Source organism: Lithobates pipiens, unplaced genomic scaffold (genome assembly GCF_037356315.1).
Source record: "Lithobates pipiens isolate NorthernLeopardFrog02 unplaced genomic scaffold, aLitPip1_a1.2 Scaffold_8, whole genome shotgun sequence".
Classification (NCBI taxonomy): domain Eukaryota; kingdom Metazoa; phylum Chordata; class Amphibia; order Anura; family Ranidae; genus Lithobates; species Lithobates pipiens.
Window position 1 is genome coordinate 207,473,539 of NW_027507903.1, and position 22,829 is coordinate 207,496,367.

At 44.0% G+C, this 22,829-nt stretch overlaps 1 protein-coding gene across 1 annotated transcript in view; it reads left to right on the top strand.

The window, feature by feature from the left end:
- ASZ1 (ankyrin repeat, SAM and basic leucine zipper domain containing 1) overlaps positions 1 to 22,829 on the top strand; it is a 575,076-nt gene that overhangs the window by 163,267 nt on the left and 388,980 nt on the right. Inside the window, exon 5 of the mRNA XM_077471359.1 lies at positions 11,450 to 11,561. Coding sequence (XP_077327485.1) covers positions 11,450 to 11,561 — 112 coding nt within the window. The remainder of the gene's footprint in view (positions 1 to 11,449; positions 11,562 to 22,829) is intronic.

Below are 22,829 nucleotides of genomic sequence, written 5' to 3' on the forward strand. Positions count from 1 at the left end.
CCACACGTCCAGGAAGTGTTTTAAGCACTGTGAAGGAAGCTGCTGCCTGGCGGTGGAGAGACAAAGCAGAGAGGTTGGCTGGTCAGGTTTGGTGATGCATGCATTTCCCTTTGACAACATTGTACTTTAAAAGCTAGGATTAATAGCACTTATTGTACTGTACTATAGCCTAGCAAGTTTACATTCTTTTGCTGGTAGTGCCTCTGCTTTGTGCGGTAAGCTATGAGTGGCAAAGGGACCAGGAACTCCTCTAAGAGTTCTAAGGGATCAGTGGTACACAACAAACTAAAAACCCTTTCCAAAAGAATGTCATCCTCCAATGAGAGGGATACGGCTAGTCAGATTGAGCCGTCAAGGGTAGAACACTTCAGCACACACACACACACACACACACACACACTCTATATATCTATATATATATATATATATATATATACACACACATAATATACATCTCTCTCTCTCTCTCTCTCTCTCTATCTATATATCTATATATCTATATATATATATATATATATATATATATATATATATCTATATATCTATATATATATATATATATATATATATATATATATATATATATATATATATAATTTATCATACATCATACAAAGTGTGTTTTTTTTTTTCTTCTTCTACCATTAAATCTTTTTTGACATAAGATTAATGCTATGATGTCTCTCCTTAGTAGGACTAAATATAGCAGATTCCCATCTAGTCCTCTGGCCCTTTTGTTGAGGTGCAAGAGGTTGGGGATCAGGTACATCTTCCCAAATATTGGAGGATACTTATTTTTCCTCTTTGGAGGATCCTAACAGGGAGGGAGTAGCCTCACAAGTCAGGTGCTTGTCTACTCCCTTTTGTTGCCTGCAGCACATGCTCTTGAGGTATCTACTCTAATAAGGTTCATTGGAAGCTCCCCCACCTGGGGTGTTTTTTCCTATTCATGCATAGCTTATGTATTCTGAATGGGAACATTTCTATGCAATTGATGCTGCAATCACCTCAATGAACAGAGTCTCACATGTCCAGTGGATAATTCACTGATGTTAAAGGATCCAGCAAATTAAGGTTGGAACTTCCTTTTAAAGACAAGATGTCTTTTGCAGTTCTTGCTGCAGTTGGTGTATCTCAGTCCATTAACCCTTTAACGTCTGCTCCACTATTTTGGTGGAGCACATTTTGAATCGCGCTAATTCATTGAAAAATGTGGACTTCTAAGGGTTAAGGAACAGTTTGTGAGATACCTGAAATTCTGTCTGATCAGCAGGCCCGGCAATGGACTGGTGTATCTGACGCACTGTGTCTCACAGATGCTATGAAAGACTCTATCATTTAAGCTTATACTTGGACTAGTGCATTCTCGTAGAGTTCTGTGGCTGAAATATTGATCAACCAAAGCACCATGTGAAAACTCTTAGCCAGTTTGTGTCCCTTCCTGGGGTACGGCTATTTAGAGTGGATAAGTCAATCTAAAAGGGTAAAGCTCTCTATCAGGAAAAGGAGGTTCAAACATTTCTCCTTTAATCTTGCTGCCTCTCCTATGCCTGGGGCATCTGTCTTTAGGCAGTCTCGACGGTCTCAATCGTCAGTTTCAGGGGAAAGTCCATAAGGGCAGAACCAGGATCTTGGGGGCAGAAAGCCCGTAAAGCAGAATGCTAAAACCTTCTCATGAAGGAGCACCCCCACTCGTTTGGGTGAGGGGAAAGGTCTTGCGATTCTCAAAGTCTGGCAGGAACAATGTCAGGAGCAGTAGGATTTCTGCAGTTTTTTTTCTTTAGGTTACAACTAGAGTTCCAAGAGCCTGGCTGGCTCAGGTGGCTTTTGATCTGAGGGTCCGGGGTTCGGGTCCCTGTTTGGCTGCTGCCTGTGCGGTCCTTGGGCTGCTGATGGGGCAGTCTTTATGCAAGAGTTTCTCTCTCCTCTGAGAATGTTTCTAAGGATCTAGAGAGAAAAGAAGTCTCTTTTTCTGGCCTCTGGATCAGCTGTTATCCCAGTCGGTGATATCAGAGTTTTTTTTTGGCTCAAACCTTTTGAGGTTCCAGAACTAAATGGAGAGGTACGACCCATTCTGGATCTCGAAGATCTGAATCGGCACTTAAACATCCGATCCTTTCCTAATTCAATCGCCTGTGTCCATCCTGCAAGGAGGGGTGTTTCATATCTCCATGTGCCAAAGTTTCCCGCTTACCAGAAATTTCTGCTTTTTGAAATATAAAACGTTTTTTTTCAGTTGTGGCCTTGCCATTCGGCTTAGCCACAGCACCACGAGTTTTCTGAAATTTCGTGCACCTCCTTTAGCCAGGTTAACGGCTCAAGGCATAGCGGTCCTAGCCTATTAGAAGATCTACTTTTAATAGACCATTCAGTCTCAGGTCTAACCAGAGTCTGATCTCAGCCGTAAATATCTGAAATCTCTAGGTTGGATTCTCAACCTAGGAAGATTCTTAAAACCATCAAGGAGATTACGCTACTCGGGGGCTGGTTATAGAACCCATACAGAAGAAGGTATTCTTACCTCAGACGAGAATCAGTTCCATTGTAGGATTAATTCAACTTATCAGAACAACGGGAAATTCCTTCATTCGGCTGTGCAGGAGATTTTTAGGGAAAGTGTAGCCTCCTTCAAGGCAGTCCCTTACGTGTGGTTTTACTCAGACTGCCTCAAGACATCATCCTGTCGGTCTGAAATAAAGAAGATTCAGGCCTTGTTTGTTTCCAATACGCTTGGCTCCCGACATAGGTCAGAGCCTAAATTGGTGGTTTTTATCCAGCAAAAGGGAAGATCTTTATCCTGGAAGGTGTTAACAACAGATGCCAGCCTTCTAGGCTGGGGAGCAGCTCTGGAAGAAGAGTCTGTCCAGGGGAGATAGTCTAGGTGTCATGGTTTTGCAATAGTGTTTGTCTGCTTACCTGTATCCATGTGTTCATCTCTAGAGACCAGCCGACCCTCACCTGACTGCTTTTGTAATCCATCCTCTGGCATGGATCCACCCTAGCTCCTATCAGAACTCTATATTAACCTGTGCACTGCAGACCAACCCTGCTGATCAACCTTTGTGTGTTAGCTTCCTGTTACCTGCCCTGTGCTCTTCTGTTGTTCCGTTACCGACTTTGGCGTGTCCTTGACTATCCTTGTTTGCCTGTGATCCTGACCTTTTGCCGTGTCCCTGACTATTGCTGTCTGCTTGTGGCCCCAACCTTGGCTTTGTCCCTCACTATTCCTATCCACCTGTTGCCTACTGTGGGTGGGAGCTGGGGGTCGCGACCTGGAGCCAGTTGCAGCCAAGTCCATCCTCACCACTAGAGGTGCTGGTGAACTCCGCGCCCCAGGGAATCTTACGCTCTAACCCCAGTGGGATCTGTCTCCTGTCTGCAGGAGTCAGCCGTAGGGTCCACAACCTTGCGGTGCACTCCTGATCCCTACAGTGTGCATCTGTCCCCTCGCCTCAAGGTGACCTGACACTAGGTTAGAGGACCTTGCCTATCAACTTTTTTGGAAGTTTCAGGCAGTACATGTGGCCCTAGAATCTTGGCGGTCAGACTACAGGACTGTCCTGACAGGATTCAGTCTGACAAGGCCAGGGCGGTGGCTTGCATCGATCACCAGGGGAGGCACGAGAAGTCATGCAGCAGAAAAAGGAGGTGAATAATGTTCTAGCTTTGGCAGAACAGAACACTCCTTGCCTATCGACAATTCTAACTTTTCAGGCGTACTACTTGAGACACCAACAATTATTTCTGGGAGAATGATCTCTTCACCCAGACATCTTCCTAGCAATATATCAGATGGGGTATTCCGGACATGCACCTATTTGTGTCCAGATTCATTAAGAAGGTCGACAACTTTGTTGAACAAGGGGTCCGCTAGCAGGCGGAACAGACGCATTAGTCTTCCCAGGGGATCAGTTTTCTTTGTTCTATGCATTTTCTCCAGTTTTGCTACTTCCGCGCCTTCTCCACAGGTTTAAGCAGGAACAAAAGGAGGTGATTCTGGTGTCCCCAGCGGGTCCCAGAAGATCTTAATTTACCGAGATCATAAAGATGGCAGTAGGAGTACTTTGGACTCTGCCATTATAGCCAGACCTTCTTACACAATGTCCGGTATTTCATTCTACCTTACAGACAAAGTTTAACAGGTTTGACTGTTGAATCCCACTCCGTAAAAGATCGTGGGTGATCTTCTTCAGTAGTGTCTACTTGACTGGCGCCAGGAATCCGGCTTCCAGAATCACTTTAGAGTCTGGAAGGCATAGGTTTCTTGGTGGGGATCCGGGGGTTGCCACACCAGGAAGAATGTCAATAGGGAGGATTCCTGATTTTCCTGCATATGGGATCTGAAATGAAGCTGGTCTTGACTTCCATCAAGAGACAGATCCAGGCCTTGTTGGTGTATTTTCCTATGGCCTCTTTCTTCCCGCTTTTGGTGCGTAGACTATTCAGGGGGTAAGACGGTTTATTCCCCCTATCAAGGCACCTCTAAATCCTTGGGATTTCAAATTGGTCTTATCGGCTTTCCTGAATCAGCCGTTTGAACCTAACGATGCATACAGGGGGCTGCACATACAGGGGTTCTTCCAAAGAAGTGGGGTTCTTTAAATAAGTGGCACTTCTGCTCTTGCAAGATCCATCTGAACATTTTCTTCTCTCTTCACAGGTAGGTCTGCATTTATACCCCTCATCTACTTCAAACTGAACACTGACTGACTGCTCACATGCTTATTTGGTAAATCTGTTTGTCACTGCTGTTTCAGCTAAATCTGTAGCCATGCTCACATTATTTCAATGTTTATTTAGCTATTAAGTCTTACCTAAATTATGGGTTCCATTATCTTTACAGTTTTGGCCTTTTGCTCCTCTTTCAATATGAATGTGATGCAAAAAGATTTGCTCTGCTAGCTGTTTGCCCAATATTACCTCCTGATTGATTAATTGCCAGATTCAACCCACACCCAACACAGTATAAAAACAAGGCCTTCTTTACGGGGGAACACATACAGGGGGCTGCACATACAGGGGTCCTTCCAAAGAAGTGGGGTTCTTTAAATAAGTGGCACTTCTGCTCTTGCACTTCAGCGATTTGCACAAAGCAATCCACAGCAGACTGCAGGTGACCTAATTTCCAAATCATCTCACCTTTCTCTCTGAAACAGGCACTCTTTACCTCTCCTCCTTTTCACAATTGCAGCCTCACTACTCAAACTCCCTTTTCTTCACCCCCCTGCTCCACCCCACAATCTGTACATATCGCCATCACTTCTCCCCTCTCCTTACTACTGCACTCATCACCTCTTTCTAACTCTAAGCCCACTTGCTAACTGAAGCATGTCCCCTCATACAAATCGTACTCTCATATTACCTCCCTTACTTTTCTACTTCTAACTGCTGGAGATATTTCCCCTAACCCTGGGCCTCCCTTATTTAACTGTACCCAACACACCAATCACCCTACACCCTCTGGCAGTAGTCATAATCTACACAATTTAGTCTCCGTTCCTCTTCTTCCCAATACCAGCTTCCCCCTCTCCTGCGCCCTCTGGAACGCTCGCTCTGTTTGCAACAAGCTCACCGCTGTTCATGACCTCTTTGTCACTAATTCCTTTAATCTACTTGCTCTCGCCGAAACCTGGCTCCACAAATTTGATACTCCTTCTCTTGCTTACCTCTCCCAGGGTGGCCTTCACTGGACTCACTCCCCTAGGCCTACTGGACGCAAGGGAGGTTGAGTGGGACTCCTACCCCCCCCCCCCAATGCACCTTCCAGGTTATTCACTCCCCTCCCTCTCTTTCCCTCTAATCATTTTGAAGCTCACTGTATACGTCTATTCTCTCCTACTTCCCTAAGAATTGCTGTGATCTACCCACCCCCTGGACCATTATCAACTTTCCTTGATGAGTTCTCTGCCTAGCTACCCTACTTTCTGTCTTCAGAAATTCCCACAATCCTTCTCGGTGATTTCAACATCCCCGCTAATACAAACACTCCTGCTACTTCTAAACTTCTTAGTCTAACCTCTTCATTTGACCTGAAGCAATGGGGACAGGCTTCTACTCATTCTGATGGCAACACCCTTGACCTTGTATTCTCCTACCTTTGCACTCCATGCAACTTCTCAAAAAATTATTTTCATCTTTCCGACCATCACCTAATTATTTTTTCTCTCTCCCTGTCTTCCAACACCTTTACCTCCAATGGCCTAACCATCACCCGTAGAAACTTTCGCAACTTCAACTCTTCTCTCCTCTATTCTGCTGCTGACCACCTCTATGACAAAATCTCTCCCCTCTCCTTCCCCAACCAAGCCACTTCCATCTACAATAAATCCCTGTCCTCCACCCTGGACAAGCTCGCTCCCCTCGCTGCATGCAGAATCAGGCCTCGACCCCTACAACCCTGGCAAACAGATGACACTAGAATTCTCAAAAAACGTAGTCGCGCTCTTGAGTGTCTGTGACACAAGACCAAGTCTCTCAAAGACTTCAACCAATACAAATCTGCCCTCCAAAAATAATACTCTTTCCTCCACACTGCCAAGCAGACCTATTTTACAACTCTTATTAACACCTTCTCGTCCAGTTCCCGTAAGCTTTTCTCTACCTTCAACTCTTTAATCCGGCCTCCACCCACTGACTCACTCACAGCCCAGGAGATTGCTAATCACTTCAAAAACAAGATTGATACAATACGTGATGAAATCTCCACTCTTCAGGTATCTCCCCCAGTTAAGACCCCACTACAACAGGTACTCTTAACGCTCCCCTTATTCAAAACTGCTACTACGATGAAGTTGCTAAACTCCTTTCTAACGCCCACCTAACCACCTGCCCCCTGGATCCTATTCACTCTCAAGCACTACGGTCACCATCTGACTCTATCCTACACTCTCAAACTCACATCTTCAATCTCTCCCTCACCTCTGGCATTTTCCCCAATGCTCTAACACATGCACTGGTCACCCCCATACTTAAAAAGCCATCCATAGACCCTACCAATCTTAACAACCTACGCCGTCTCTGCTCCCATTTTCCTCTAAATTCCTTGAACACCTGGTTTAAAACTGAGTGACTACCTCATTAAAAACAACCTTCTTGATTCCCTTTCATTCTGGATTTCGCCCTCAACACTCAACAGAAACTGCTCTTTTAAAACTCACAAATGACCTACTAACTGCAAAAACCAACGGACATTATTTTGTACTCCTACTTCTGGACCTTTCAGCTGCCTTTGACACGGTTGACCACCCTTTCCTCAAAAAACTTTACTCCCTGACTGGTGCACTTCAGTGGCTCTCATCCTACCTATCCAAACGCACCTTCATTGTCACTTACAATTCTACTACCTCCACTCCCCTTCCCTTCTCTGTCGGAGTCCCCCAAGGTTCTGTCCATGGACCTCTTTTATTTTCAATCTACACCTCTTCCCTGGGTCAGCTGATAGCCACTTATGGCTTTCAATATCATTTCTACGCTGATGACACACAAATCTATCTCTCCACCCCTCAACTTACTCCATCAGTCTCCTCACACATCACCAACTTACTAACAGACACATCTATATGGATGTCGCAACACTTCCTCAAACTCAACTTGTCCAAAACCGAACTTATAATATTTCCTCCCCCACGCCCCTCTTCCTCTGACTTCTCTGTCAAGAGCAATGACACAACCATCCACCCATCCCCACATGTCAGGGTGCTAGGTGTTATCCTGGACTCTGAACTTTCCTTTTAGCCCCACATCCAATCACTTTCCAAAGCTTGCCGCCTCAACTTCCGAAACCTCTCTAAACTTTCTAACCAATGAAACCACAAAGCTCCTGATTCACTCCCTTGTTATCTCTTGCCTTGACTTACTGCAACTCCCTCCTCATTGGCTCACCATTAAATAGACTATCCCCCCTTCAGTCCATCATGAATGCTGCTGCCAGACTCATACACCTTACAAACTGCACAGTGCCTGCTAACCCTCTCTGCTAATCCATCCATTGGCTGCCACTTGCTCAACTAATTAAATTCAAAATACTAACACTTACAAAGCCATCCACAACTCTGCCCCCAGCTACATCACTAGCCTAGTCTCAAAAACCAACCTAATCGCCCACTTCCTTCCTCCCTAGGCCTCCAGCTCTCTAGCTCCCTCATCACCTCCTCCCATATCCACCTCCAGGACTTCTCCCGAGCCTTACCATCCTCTGGAACTCACTACCCCAATCTGTCAGAATGTCTCAAAATGTATCCACTTTTAGGCGATCCCTGAAAACTTTCCTCTTCAGAGAAGCCTATCCTGCCTCCACCTAACAACTGCACTACTTTCTCCATTAGCTCACCCCCCACAGCTATTACACTTTTTGTATAACTTGACCCTCCCTCCTAGATTGTAAGCTCTAACGAGCAGGCCCTCTGATTCCCCCTGTCTTGAATTGTATTGTAATGTCTACCCTAATGTTGTAAAACACTGCGTAAACTGTCGGCTCTATATAAATCCTGTATAATAATCATAATAGGGGGGATTCCTGATTTCCTGCATATGGGATCTGAAATGAAGCTGGCCTTGACTTCTATCAAGAGCCAGATCCAGGCCTTGTTGGTGTCTTTTCCTATGGCCTCTTGCTTCCCACTCTTGGTGCGTAGACTATTCAGGGGATAAGACTGTTTATTACCCCTATCAAGGCACCTCTAAATCCTTGGGATTTCATATTGGTCTTATCGGCTTTGCTGAATCAGCCGTTTGAACCTAACGAGAAATTCCCTTGGTTCTTTGACAAGAAAGATAATCTTTTCTGCTTGCCGTTTCTTCTGCCAGAAGAGTATCGGAACTAGTGGCTCTGTCTTGTAAGAGCCATATTTCATCATATATAAGGATGAGGTGGTTTTATGTCCTCATCCTGAATTCTTATCAAAAGTGATAACAGGTTTTCATTTAAAGCAAGATATTATTCTTCCTCCTTTCTCCCCAGACCCTTAATCTGGGGATGAGAAAGCACTATATTCTCTTGATGTAGTAAGAGCGATCAGAGTCTATTTAAAGACCACTCAGGTTTGCAAAACATAGGTTTTGTTTGTACTGCCTGAGGGTCCAAGATGTGGACAGGCAGTGTCAAGATCCACTATTTTCCAAATGGATTTGTCAAGTGATTATTCAAGCTTCAGGTTGAAGAAAATTCTTCCTTCTCATATTAAGAGCACACTCATCCAGGGCGATTAGTGCCTCTTGGGTGGTGCATCATCAGGCCTCTATGGCTCAGATCTGTAAGGCCGCGACTTGGTCTTTGGTTCATACATTTATAAGATTTTATCAAATCAATATTAAAGGTCATGAGGATATTGCCTTTGTGCACATCATATACTGCAGGCTGCAGTATGAGTCCTCTGGCCTCCTGTTTTTTGTTGTCTCCCCTCTTCAGTTTTCATTACTAGGCGACATCCCACATAGTAATTACTATGGCTCGGTGTCCCCTGATGTAAGAAAATAAAATAGGATTTTTAAAACAGCTTACCTGTAAAATCCTTTTCTTTGATGTACATCAGGGGACACAGAGGTCCCTCCCTTCTTCTTATACACTTGTATTGCTTGGCTACAAAACTGTAGACTCCCAGTAATGGGAGGGGTTATATGGGGAAATAAACGCCTTAGGGGTGTGCCAGTGTCCAGCACCTGTCAGTCCGATATAACCCACATAGTAATTACTATGGGTCTGTGTCCCCTGATGTACAGCAAAGAAAAGGATTTTTACAGGTAAGCTGTTTTAAAAATACTTTTTTGTACTCCCCTTAAAATCCTTTTCTCTGAAGTTCATTGACGGACACAGCACCCACACCTCCTGTTTACACTATACGGCTTGTTGAGGTAGCCTGCAGGAAGCGGGCTGAGTTGTTATTACTATAGGGACCCTTCCCTGGGTGGAACTGTACAGTTCTGTTGTTTTTCACATGTATTACATGTTCTGCCTAGTCCTCCTCTCTTGAATAACCCTATGGCCAAGATTAATGGAGCTGTGTCCATCAGTGAACTTCAGAGAAAAGGATTTTACGGTGAGTATGAGTACAAAAATCCTATTTTTTTTTTTTTTTTTTACTATAATACATATCCAAAAAATAAATAAAACACAGTTATCAGTTTAAACCATATATATATATATATATATATATATATATATATATATATATATATATATGTATATGTATGTATATATATATATATATATAATATATATGTATACGTGTGTGTATATGTATGTATGTGTGTGTATATATATTTCCCCAAAAAATTGTTTTTATATATATCTATATATATATATATATATTTATATTTACATATTTTTTGGGGAAAAAAATCGCAATAGGCATATATTGCTTGGTTTGCGCAAAACTTATCGCATCTATTTAGAGACTTTTATTTTTTTCTCTTTACTGGTAATGACGCGATTTGCCTTTTTTTTTATTTTTATTTTTTTGCAGGACTACGACATTGCGGCTGACCCCAAATTACACTTTTTGGGGACCAGTGACATTACATCAATCGGTGCTATAAAAACGCACTGATTAATGTGAAAATGACACTGGCAGGCAAGGAGTTAAGGGGAGATTAAGTGGTTAAATGTGTTCCCTCAGCATGTTCTAACTGTAGGGGGTGTGGCCTAGCAGGGATATGACAGAGATCACTATTCCCAATCATTGGGAACAGTAGATCTCTGACATGTCCCCTGTCAGAATGGAGATCCGCCTTGTTTACAAAGGTAGATCCCCATTCTGCCTTTGTATACCGCAATGGCGTGTCGCTGGCGGACATAGAGTCCGCCCTGACCCACGGACATGCTCGTGCAGAGGGCCTGCTATCACACTTGCGTGAGTTGAGTTGAATGTAAAAAATCTTTGTGTGTATTTTGCTTAAAAGTTAAAACAAGCTGTAAGGGCCGGTTCACACAGCGAGCCGCGGCGAGGCGTCTCCGACTTACCTCGCCGCGACTTGCGGGGAGCTCAGCGGCGACTTGCAGAGGACTTCTGCATAGAAGTCAATGCAAGTCGCCCCCGAAGTCGCCCCGAAGTAGTACAGGAACCTTTTTTCTGAGTCGGAGCGACTCGAGTCGCTCCTCTCAGAACGGTTCCATAGTACTGAATGGGGGCGACTTGCGGGAGCGAGGCGAGGCGAGCCGTGTCGCCTCGCCTCGCGTCGCGTCGCAGTGTGAACCGGCCCTAAGGAGGGGACATATTGCCTCCCAGCAAACGATTACTTCCTCTGAAAAGTTATCCACTGCTGCTCCCAATTTCTTGTAGTTTGAAGTGATTGCACATTTTTTTTTTTAATGCATTGTTACAGTGAGCACCTCATGCAGTTAGTGGCGCATATTAATGCCTTCAACTAGCCCATAGTTCTGGGGGCACTGGTTGTGGCAGCTTTATTTCAGTCATTTCATTCTAGGTAAAGATTATCTTTTTTCATTTTCTAGATTTATTTACTGTGCTCATGGCAGCGTGCACCGCACATGCAGCAGAGGAAAATATTCAGAAATGTGTAGAATTGCTGCTGTCGAGAAATGTTGACACAAATGCATGCTGCAGGTAATTTTTCACTGTTTTATATTAAAACAAAACATTTGTAATTTTAAATGGCAAGTAAAAGAAGTCTGCATATCATTTATCTATTGATTTCTGTGATGTAAAAAAGAGACAAAACTAAATCATTTCCAAACTTTTTCCACCTATTTAATATGACCTATATGAACTATAGAACTCAATTGAAATACAAACTGAAATCTTTTAGGTAGGAAGTGGGGGAGTAAGAATAGAAAAACTAAAATAATGTGGTTGTACAAGTGTGCACACCCTTTTATAACTGGGGATGTAGCTGTGTTCATAATTAAGCAATCACATTCAAACTCATGTTAAATAGGAGTCAGCACACACCTGGCATCAATTAACCAGTGTTGGCTGGGCTGGACAAATCGACGTATGGGTACATCGCTCCTTGTGGGTTGGGCTCTTGAGGTCCAGGCCACCCCCCCCCAAGCCCTTTTGGTTCCAGTGTGCGAGGAAAGAACATCTCACCGTGAGTACAATACACTGACACCAGGACACGTGGGCACATATTTCACCCCCTCATCGCCCCCCAGTTAACCCTTTCACTCCCTGTCAGTGTCTGCAAGTACAATTTTTTCATATTTTTTTATTGATCACTGTATTGGGGTCACTTGGGACACTAAACGGCATTATGGAAGTTGGCGGCAGCCCCTGATAGATTAAGGGTACCCGCCATATATTCCCTAATAAATGTTTAACCCCTTGATCACCCCCAATTAACCCTTTCACTCCCTGTCGGTGGCATTAGTATAGTGTACAGAATTTTTTTTTCTTCTAATCACTATTGGTGTCACCAGTAATGCTAGTTATTGTCAGCGTCAGTTAGCTTTAATCCCAGACAGCGTCAGATTTGAACCCTTTGATTGCCAGTAACACACACATACGGTCTCCATTACTTGTATAGTGTCTGAACGGATCAATATCTTTGATCTGATCAGAACTCTACTAGCATCCCCAATAGTTTAGTGTTCCCAAAGCAGGATTGGCAAGATCAGCCCAGACACCTGCCAGCACCTATGTTTAGCCCCCCCCCCCGCCCGCCCAGCCCACCCAAGTGCAGGATCAGTAGCTCACTGCTACTTAATACACAGTACACAAAATGGCAGCACTAGCAGAGTCACGCCTGATCTCTGCTCTCACTAGCAGTTAAAAAAATATTTGTAGCAGTTCAAGCAGTCTCTGACAAACAGGTACTTTTTTCCTGTGAGTCTCACTAGGTACCTATCAATTTATTGGGCAGAATGTCCAAACGGGTGCACTAGTGAAGAGGCCTACACGATGCTGAACATGATGGATGAGAGCGAAAGGGAAGCCTCTCTGTCAGAATCAGGCTCAGTATTCAAACCTGTAGAAAGCAGCGGCACCCTGACAGATGGCTCTGACGACGGAGTAGCAGCCCCTTCTTAGGTCGGGCATACCCGACCCGTTCTTCTGTTGCTGAGGTGCAACAATCGAATGGTTCTCGTATGCAGCAGAGTGCAAGTACTGGTGCCGTTCAACCTGGTGAACTGGCAAGCACCAGCGGCATAGTACATCCTGGTCGTAGACAAACCAGCACTGCAGTAACAATTGGTGACGTGGCAAGTCCCATAATTACATTTCAAGCTGGTGTGGTGGCTAGCACAAGTAGTGTCCCATAGCCACCAAGAATTTGAACGCAGGCCCATAGAGCCCATAGTGCCTTTCCTGATGCGCTTGCAAATCTGGATTGGCATCCCACTGCATCGCCCGTATTTCCACCCCCATTCACTTGCCAATCCGGTATTCAGGTGGATATAGTGGAATTTACTCACCTTGGCTTTTATGAGCCATTTTTCACAGAAAATGGTTTCCAATCTATTTTGGACCAAAACTATTTATATGCCGATCAATTTATCGTCGCAAACCCAAATTTGACCCTTGCCAGAGAATTTTGCTGGAAATGTATACCTGTTTCCAAATTTAGAACCTTTCTGGGCCTATTCCTCATCATGGGGGTTGGGACTTTGAATGAAGCAAGCAGGTGTGAAACATTTAAATTTATTGGAAAATCAATGGTAAGTTGCATGAGGGTAATCATGAGTACACCAAGAAAACCAATATATTCCATTTAATGGATAAACATACAGCAATAACAATTGACCGCTAAAAATACAAATCACATATTACAAGTGATCATTAACCACTTAACAACCGGCCCATAGCCGAATGACGGCTACAGGGCGGTTGTTTAACTCTGGGAGGACGTCCTATGACGTCCTCCCAGAATTCCGCTCTCGCGCGCCCCCTGGGGCGCGCACTCGAGAGCGTGGACCCGGCGCATCACGGATCACGGTAAACGGCCGCTCATCGCGGCCGTTTACCACGTGATCGCTCCGTCAAATGACGGAGTGATCACTTGTAAACAAACCAGCGTCATCTTATGACGCCGGTTCCTCCCTCCCCCTCTCTGTACCGATCGGTACAGCGGAGGGGGAAGAGATCGGTGTTAGCAGCGATGTGGGCTTTATCTGCAGTGCCCACATCGCTGCTCACCGAAAATTAACCCCTCAATTCCCTGCCATTACTCTGCAATACTCTGCATTACTCTAAAATACTCTGCAATACTCTAAAATACTCTGCATTACTGTGCAACACTGTGCAACACCCGCCAATACCTTGCAACACTCTGCAATGCTCTGCAACACCTGCCAATACCCTGCAACACTCTGCAATGCTCTGCAACACCCCACCAATACCCTGCAACACTCTGCAATGCTCTGCAACACCCGCCAATACCCTGCAACACTCTGCAATGCTCTGCAACACCCGCCAATACCCTGCAACACCTGCCAATACCCTGCAACACTCTGCAATGCTCTGCAACACCCGCCAATACCCTGCAACGCTCTGCAATGCTCTGCAACACCCGCCAATACCCTGCAACACTCTGCAACACCCGCCAATATCCTGCAATGCTCTGCAACACAATACTCTGCAACGCCATACTCTGAGATACCCAGCCATAGTCGGTGATACCCTGCAATACCCAGCCATAGACATCCCCAGCCCCCTCCCGCCGCCCTCCGGTGCTTCTACCGACTCGCCAATACGATCAAAGCCAGAATCTTTTTTATTTATTTTTTTTATTTTTTTTCAGGCTTCCCAGCTTAGAGGTGAGATGTGGGGTCTTATTGACCCCATATCTCACTGTAAAGAGGACCTGTCATGCCATATTCCTATTACAAGGGATGTTTACATTCCTTGTAATAGGAATAAAAGTGATCAAAAAAATTATTTTTGGGGAAAAAAATGTCAAACTAAAATAAATAAAGTAAAATGAACAATACAATTTTTATTTTTTTTTAAAGCGCCCCTGTCCCCATGTGCTCGCATGCAGAAGCGAACGCATACGTAAGTCCCGCCCACATATGAAAACGGTGTTCAAACCACACATGTGAGGTATCGCTGCGAACGTTAGAGTGAGAGCAATAATTCTAGCCCTAGACCTCCTCTGTAACTCAAAACATATAACCAGTAAAAAAAAATTTAATCGTCGCCTATGGGGATTTTTAAGTAGCGACGTTTGGCGCCATTCCACGAGCGTGTGCAATTTTGAAGAGTGACATGTTGGGTATCTATTTACTCAGCATAACTTCATCTTTCACATTATGCAAAAATTGGGCTAACTTTACTGTGTTTTTTTTTTTTAAGCACAAAACTGTTTTTTTTCCAAAAAAAGGCATTCGAAAAATTGCTGCGCAAATACCGTGGAAGATAAAAAGTTGCAACGACCACCATTGTATTCTTCAGGGTGTTTGCTAAAAAAACATATATAATGTTTTGGGATTCTATGTAATTTTTTAGCAAATAAATGATGATTTTTACATGTAGGAGAGAAATGTCAGAATTGTCCTGGGTGCTCTAGAACGCCTGATGGCGCTCCCTGCATGTTGGGCCTCTGTATGTGGCCACGCTGTATAAAAGTCTCACACATGTGGTATCGCCGTACTCGGGAGTAATAGCAGAATGTGTTTTGGGGTGTAATTTGTGGTATGCATATGCTGTGTGTGAGAAATAAACTGATAATATGACAATTTTGTGAAAAAAAAAAAAAGTAAAAAAAAAAATCTTGATTTTGCAAAGAATTGTGGGAAAAAATGACAACTTCAAAAAACTCATCATGCCTCTTACTAAATACCTTGGAATGTGTTCTTTCCAAAAAGGGGTCATTTGGGGGGTATTTCTGGCATGTTAGGGTCTCAAGAAATGAGATAGACCGTCAGTACTTCAGGTGTGACCAATTTTCAGATATTGGCACCATAGCTTGTGGACTCTATAACTTTCACAAAGACCAAATAATATCCACCAATTTGTACTTATTTTTACCAAAGATATGTAGTAGTATAAATTTTGGCCAAAATTTATGAAGAAAAAATTACTAATCTGCTAAATTTTATAAAAGAAACAAAGAAAAATTCATTTTTTTACAGAATTTTCTGTATTTTTTCTTTTATAGCACAAAAAATAAAAAACCGAGCGGTGATTAAATACCACCAAAAGAAAGCTCCATTTGTGTGAAAAAAAAGGACAAAAATTTCATATAGGTCCAGTGTTGCATGACTGAGTAATTGTCAATCAAAATGTGAGAGCACCGAAAGCTGAAAATTGGTCTGGTTATTAACCACTTGCCGACCGCCGCACGACGATATACGTCGGCAGAATGGCACGGGCAGGCATATGGGCGTATATATAAGTCCCTGCCTGCCCGCGGGTGGGGGGCCCGATCGGGCCCCCCCGGTGCCTGCGGCGGTCGGCATTCCTTCGAGAGCGATCCGGGATGAGGGGGCGGCCATTCATTCATGGCCACCCCCTCGCGATCGCTGTCGACGAATGGAAATCCTTCGTGACATCACTTCCTCTCCTGTAATGTAAACACAGGAGAGGAAGTGATGTTCTCTCCTCTGTGTCGGTATTTTTCGTTCCGGCACCGAGGAGAGAGGTTCGGTGAATTGCACCAACACACCACACATACAGTAGAACATGCCAGGCACACTCACACCCCCCCTTTACCCCCCGATCACCCCCCCAATTACCCCTGCCCCCCCAGTCACAGTGACACCAATTGCTTTTTTTTTTTTTTTTTGCATTGGTGTCATTTGTGACTGTAATAACTGTTAGGGCAGTTAGGGTTAGCCCCCTTTAGTTCTAATGTACCCCCCTAACCCCCCCAATAAAGGTTTAACCCCGTGATCACCCCCCGTCGCCAGTGTCACTAAGGCTGGGTTCACATTGCAGCGGTTTGAGAACGGATGTGATTCGCACCGCACTGCAGTGCAAATCACATCCGATCTCTGTGCGATTCGAGTTCAGCCATACAGATAGTATGGCTGAATTCGTGTCGCACCCGCCGCACGCGCCGCAAACTCGCACAGGACCCTTTTTTTGGTCCGCAGCAGAATCGGATCGCATGGGTGTTCACACCATGCGATCCGAGTTTGCAGATCGCACTGCGATATGTGAACTGATCTGGGGGTGTCATTAACATTTCACTAACACTCCCAGCAGTTCGCATAGGGCAGTGTGAACTGCCGCCGGGAGGCATGCGATGCGGGAACCCGCCGCGGATTCGTGGCGTTCCCGCATCGCTCCAGTGTGAACCCAGCCTAATAAGCGATCATTTTTCTGATCGCTGTATTAGTGTCACAGGTGACGCTAGTTAGGCAGGTAGGTATTTAGGTTCGCCGCAACTTTTTATAGCGCCAGGGACCCCCATATACTACCGCATAAAGCCCCCTGATTGCCCCCTAGTTAACCCTTTCACCAGTGATCACCATATAACTGTTACAGGTGACGCTGGTTGGTTAGTTATTTTTTTTATAGTTTCAGGGCACCCGCCATTTATTACCTAGTCTCACTAGTGTACCCCTAAATTTAGGGGTGTCTACTTTCCAAAATGGGGTCATTTGGGGGGGGGGTTTGTGCCATCTTGGCATTTTATGGCCTTCAAAACTGTAACGCCCTTAGAAAGCCTGAAGGCGGTGCTTGGTTTTCGGGGCCCCGTACGCGGCTAGGCTCCCAAAAAGTCCCACATATGTGGTATCCCCGTACTCAGGAGAAGCAGCAGAATTTATTTTGGGGTGTCATTTCACATATGCCCATGGCATGCGTGAGCAATATATCATTTAGTGACAACTTTGTGAAAAAAAAAAAAAAAAAAAAGTTTGTAATTTTCCCGCAACTTGTGGCAAAATATAAAATATTCCATGGACTCAACATGCCTCTCAGCAAATAGCTTGGGGTGTCTACTTTCTAAAATGGGGTCATTTGTGGGGGTTTTGTGCCATCTTGGCATTTTATGGCCTTCAAAACTGTAATAGGTAGTGAGGAGTGAAGTCAAATATTTACGCCCTTAGAAAACCTGAAGGCGGTTCTTGGCTTTCGGGGCCCCGTACGCGGCTAGGCTCCCAAAAAATCCCACACATGTGGTATCTCCATACTCAGGAGAAGCAGCAGAATTTATTTTGGGGTGTCATTTCACATATGCCCATGGCATGTGTGAGCAATATATCATTTAGTGACAACTTTGTGAAAAAAAATAAAAAAAAATTATTTTTTTGTCATTATTCAATCGCTTGAGGCAAAAAAATAAAATATTCGATGGGCTCAACATGCCACTTATCAATTTCCTTAGGGGGTCTACTTTCCAAAATGGGGTCATTTGGGGGGGGTTTGTACTGCCCTGCCATTTTAGCACCTCAAGAACTGAGATAGGCAGTCGTAAACTAAAAGCTGCGTAAATTCCAGAAAACGTACCTTAGTTTGTAGATGTGACAACTTTTGCGCAAACCAATAAATATACAGTTATTGACTTTTTTTTTACCAAAGACATGTGGCTGAATACATTTTGGCCTAAATGTATGACTAAAATTGAATTTATTGGATTTTCTAATAACAAAAAGTAGAAAATATCATTTTTTTTCAAAATTTGCGGTCTTTTTCCATTTATATCGCAAAAAATAAAAATCGCAGAGGCAATCAAATACCATCAAAAGAAAGCTCTATTTGTGGGAAGAAAAGGACGCAAATTTTGTTTGGGTACAACATTGCATGACCGCGCAATTACCAGTTAAAGCAGCGCAGTGCCAAATTGTAAAAAGACCTCTGGTCATTGACCAGCAAAATGGTCCGGTCTGAAAGTGGTTAAGGGTGTTTAAGTGCCCAGTGGTCAAGTGGTTAAGTAAAACATATACCGTATTTTTCGGACTATAAGGCGCACCGGATTATAAGGCGCACTAGCAACGACCGGCTGATAAAATGGATATTTCCATATATAAGGCGCATCGGACTATAAGGCGCACCGGATTATAAGGCGCACTAGCAACGACCGGCTGATAAAATGGATATTTCCATATATATAAAGCGCATCGGACTATAAGGCGCACGGTCGATTTTGTGAGAAAATTTAGGCTTTTACGTGCGCCTTATAGTCCGAAGGTTTACGTCAAGATGACAGATACTGTTAACAAAGAACTCCAGCGATGTCAACAGGTCATATATAAGGCGCACCGGACTATAAGGCGCACGGTCGTTTTTGGGAGAAAATTTAGGCTTTTACGTGCGCCTTATAGTCCGAAAAATACGGTAGTTGCCATAAAACATGGCATATAGTAGCTCTATGCATTTCGTGGATTCATCCAGTCTTCAGGAGCATACACGTGGAAAACTGAATGCTGTATATAACAAGAATATCTGTAAGGTCTGACCCTGTCACAGAAAGGAGGAGATTAAAATAAAGGAATTAGAAGTAATATTGGCTAGGATAAACCCCCCAAAACCACTCTCAAAAGTACTTACATTATCTGTATCTATACAGTAGCAATGTGCCAAAATGAATCAGAATAACCCCATAGGGGTATCACTGGTGGGAGCTGAGGTGGTTAAGGCAGACCAAGACTGGACAAAGATGGTTTCCAAGAAAGGAAATTACAAAAAGTAATAATGGTCAACAATGACCATATGTGCTAAAAATAAAAGAGAGATTGTAAAATAGTTTGGAAGCTCATATTATGTGGTACAATAAGTCATCTGTCCTAAACTTGGTAAAGGATAGGATAATGAGATGCTAATGAGTGTATAGGTAAGGTTAAGTTAGTGAGAGTAGAAAGTTAGAATGATTGTAAAGGGGAAATGCATAGAATATAAAGAATATTGAGAAACCGTATCAACCAAAAGAGATTAGATGAGATAAAATAGAAGTGCAGCATAAATTAAAAAAATTGTCAAAAAGTAAGATAAAATTACCTAATAGACACTTCAGTGTTGAGTGATCCACAAAGTGTACAGATAAAGGGTTGGAACCACCATGTGAGTCAATGTGCCCCAGAAGGCTTATAAGGGCTAGTCTGCCACACCCACCAACATCACGTAGGCGTGCACTAAGGAGGATAGGCAGCTGCAGCAGGGCAGATCCACCCCTAAACAAAACTGCCAAATTATTCCTCCACCTGGTTGCTAGATGTGCCTTTTACATCTAGCAGCCAGGTGGAGGAATAATTTGGCACTGTTCTAATGGTGGGCATAGCACTGATTGATGTAACTGGAGGAATCTGTTGTTTTTTTTTTTTTTTTTTTCTTCAGCCCACAGGCTGCATAAAAAACCCCCAAAAATATTACAAACAATTTATGCCCAACAAGAACCAGCAATGTACTGGTATATTGCTGGATTTTGAGTGGTTAAACTGGAATGATGCCTGCAGGTTCAGGCATCATCTTGGTAGCCTTTTGTCATGTAAAAGCAATCCTAGCACCTAGACTGCTTTTACAAGCAGTGGGAGGGGAACAACCCTCATGTCCCCCCCTCATTCCTCTCGCCTTCCATGGTTTTCTCCTCTGGATCTCCTGTCCCACTGGGGAACCCACGAATGCAGACGGTGGTTCCACCAGATGATCATAGAGCACATCGGAGACCAGAATGGCTCCAATCATCTCTATGGCCTAAGAAATTGGAAGCTGCGAGTATTTCAGGTCTTCGGTTTCACAGAATATAAACTGTGCCATTGGGAAGGCATCTTATCACACCGATCTTGGTGTGGTCAGATGCTTAAAGGGCAGAGGAGAGCTCAAGAGTCTAATAAACCCCAAATTTTTGCAAGCAGCTTCTTTGCAGCGCTTTTGGAGCGGTGAATACAACGCTCCTAAAGCTCCCCTTTCCATTGAAATCAATGGGAAGCGCCTGTAAAACGCCTGAAAAAACGCTATTGGCAGCAGCGTTTTGTGGGCGCTTTTAATCCTTTATTTGGCCACTAGCAGGGGTTAAAAGAACCCCAACAACGCTCGAAAAACGCTGGTAAAGCACTGCTAGTGGTGCTTTACGAGCGTTTTTCGGGCACTGACATTGTGAAAGGGCTCTTAAAGCACTTGGGCTTTCACTTTGGGACTGCAGATGAGGCTTCTTTCAAGCGCATTACAGGCGCTTTTTTTAACGCTAAAGCGCCTGAAAAACGCCCCAGTGTGAAAAGGGTCTAAAGGATTTTAAAGGCTTTAAAAATGTATGTAGTTTGTGACCGCTGCATGGACGTGCGCAGTTTTAAAGCATGTCATGTTTAGTATCTCTCTACTCGGCATAAGATCATCTTTTTTTATTGTACCAAGCAGTTGGGCAATATAGTGTGTTTTTGTGCATTAAAATTCAAAAATGTGTTTGAAAATTCGCTGCACATATACAGTGTGGAAAACACCCACCATTGCAATCCTGTAAAAAAAACACCCCCAAATGATTCATTTTTGAAAAGTAGACACCCAAGCTATTTGCGGAAAGGCATGTTAAATCCGTGGAATGTTTTAGATTTTGCCACAAGTTTCGTAAAAATTATTATTATTTTTTATTTTTTTTTTTTTTTTTACACAAAGTTGTCACTAAATCAGGACTTGACAACTTTGCTTGGAATCTAGGAGCCAGCTAAAAAAAAAAAGCCAGGTCGGTAACGGCGATCCGAACCCGTCCCTGGCCTGACATGGAGACAAGTGAGGGGAAGATGGCGCCCCCCCTCCAAGTAATTGCCCATAGCTCTTAGAGGGACATTTTATTTATTTCAATTTTTTTTTCAAATGACAACATTTTTTTTACTTGCATTTTAGTGTAAATATGAGATCTGTGGTCTCTCTGACCCCAGATCTCATATTTAAGAGGACCTGTCATGCTTTTTTATATTACAAGGGATTTTTACATTCCTTGTAATAGGAATAAAAATGACACATTTTTTTTTTAACCACTTGCTTACTGGGCACTTAAACCCCCCTCAGTCCCAGACCAATTTTCAGCTTTCAGCGCTGATGCACTTTGAATGACAATTGCGCGGGCATACAACACTGTACCCAAATGAAATTTCTATCATTTTTTTCCCACAAATAGAGCTTTCTTTTGGTGGTATTTAGTTACAGCTCGGAGTTTTATTTTTTGCTAAACAAACAAAAAAAAGATGCAAGAAAAAAAAAATCATGTTTTAATAGTTTGTTATAAAATTTTGCAAACGGGTCATTTTTCTCCTTCATTGAAGTGCGCTGATAAGGCGGCACTGATAGGCTGCATTGGTGGGCACTGATGGGCTGCATTGGTGGGCACTGATGGGCTGCATTGGTGGGCACTGATAGGCTGCATTGGTGGGCACTGATAGGCTGCACTTGTGGGCACTGATAGGCATAGTTAAGGCGGCACTAATAGGCACAGATAAGGCGGCACCGATGGGCACAGATAAGGCGGCACTGATGGGCAAAGATGGGCACAGATAAGATGGCACGGATGGGTGGCACGGATAAGTGGCACGGATGGGTGGCATGGATGGGCACTGATAGGTACCACAGATAGATGGGACTGATGGGCACTGATAGGTGGCACTGATAGGTGGCTCTGATAGGTGGCACTGCTGGGCACTGATGGGCGGCACTGCTGGGCACTGATGGGCGGCACTGCTGGGCACTGCTGGGCACTGATGGGCGGCACTGGGGTGCAGCACCTTTGAGGCAGATTGGGTGGCACTGTGGGGTGGCACTGTGGGGTGGCACTGTGGGGTGGCACTGTGGGCATTATGGGCACAGACGGGGGGCACTTACTTTTACTTTGTTATATTTCAGGATGGCACTGCGGGAGGCAGGTGGGCACTGGCAGGTGCCATGTGGTGCCTTTCATTGCTGGCCGTGATCGGGACTGATGTCCCGATCACGGCCGCCGGTGATCGGCTTTTTTTTTTCTCCTCGCGCTGTCAGCGCGAGGAGGAATAATAGCCGATTACC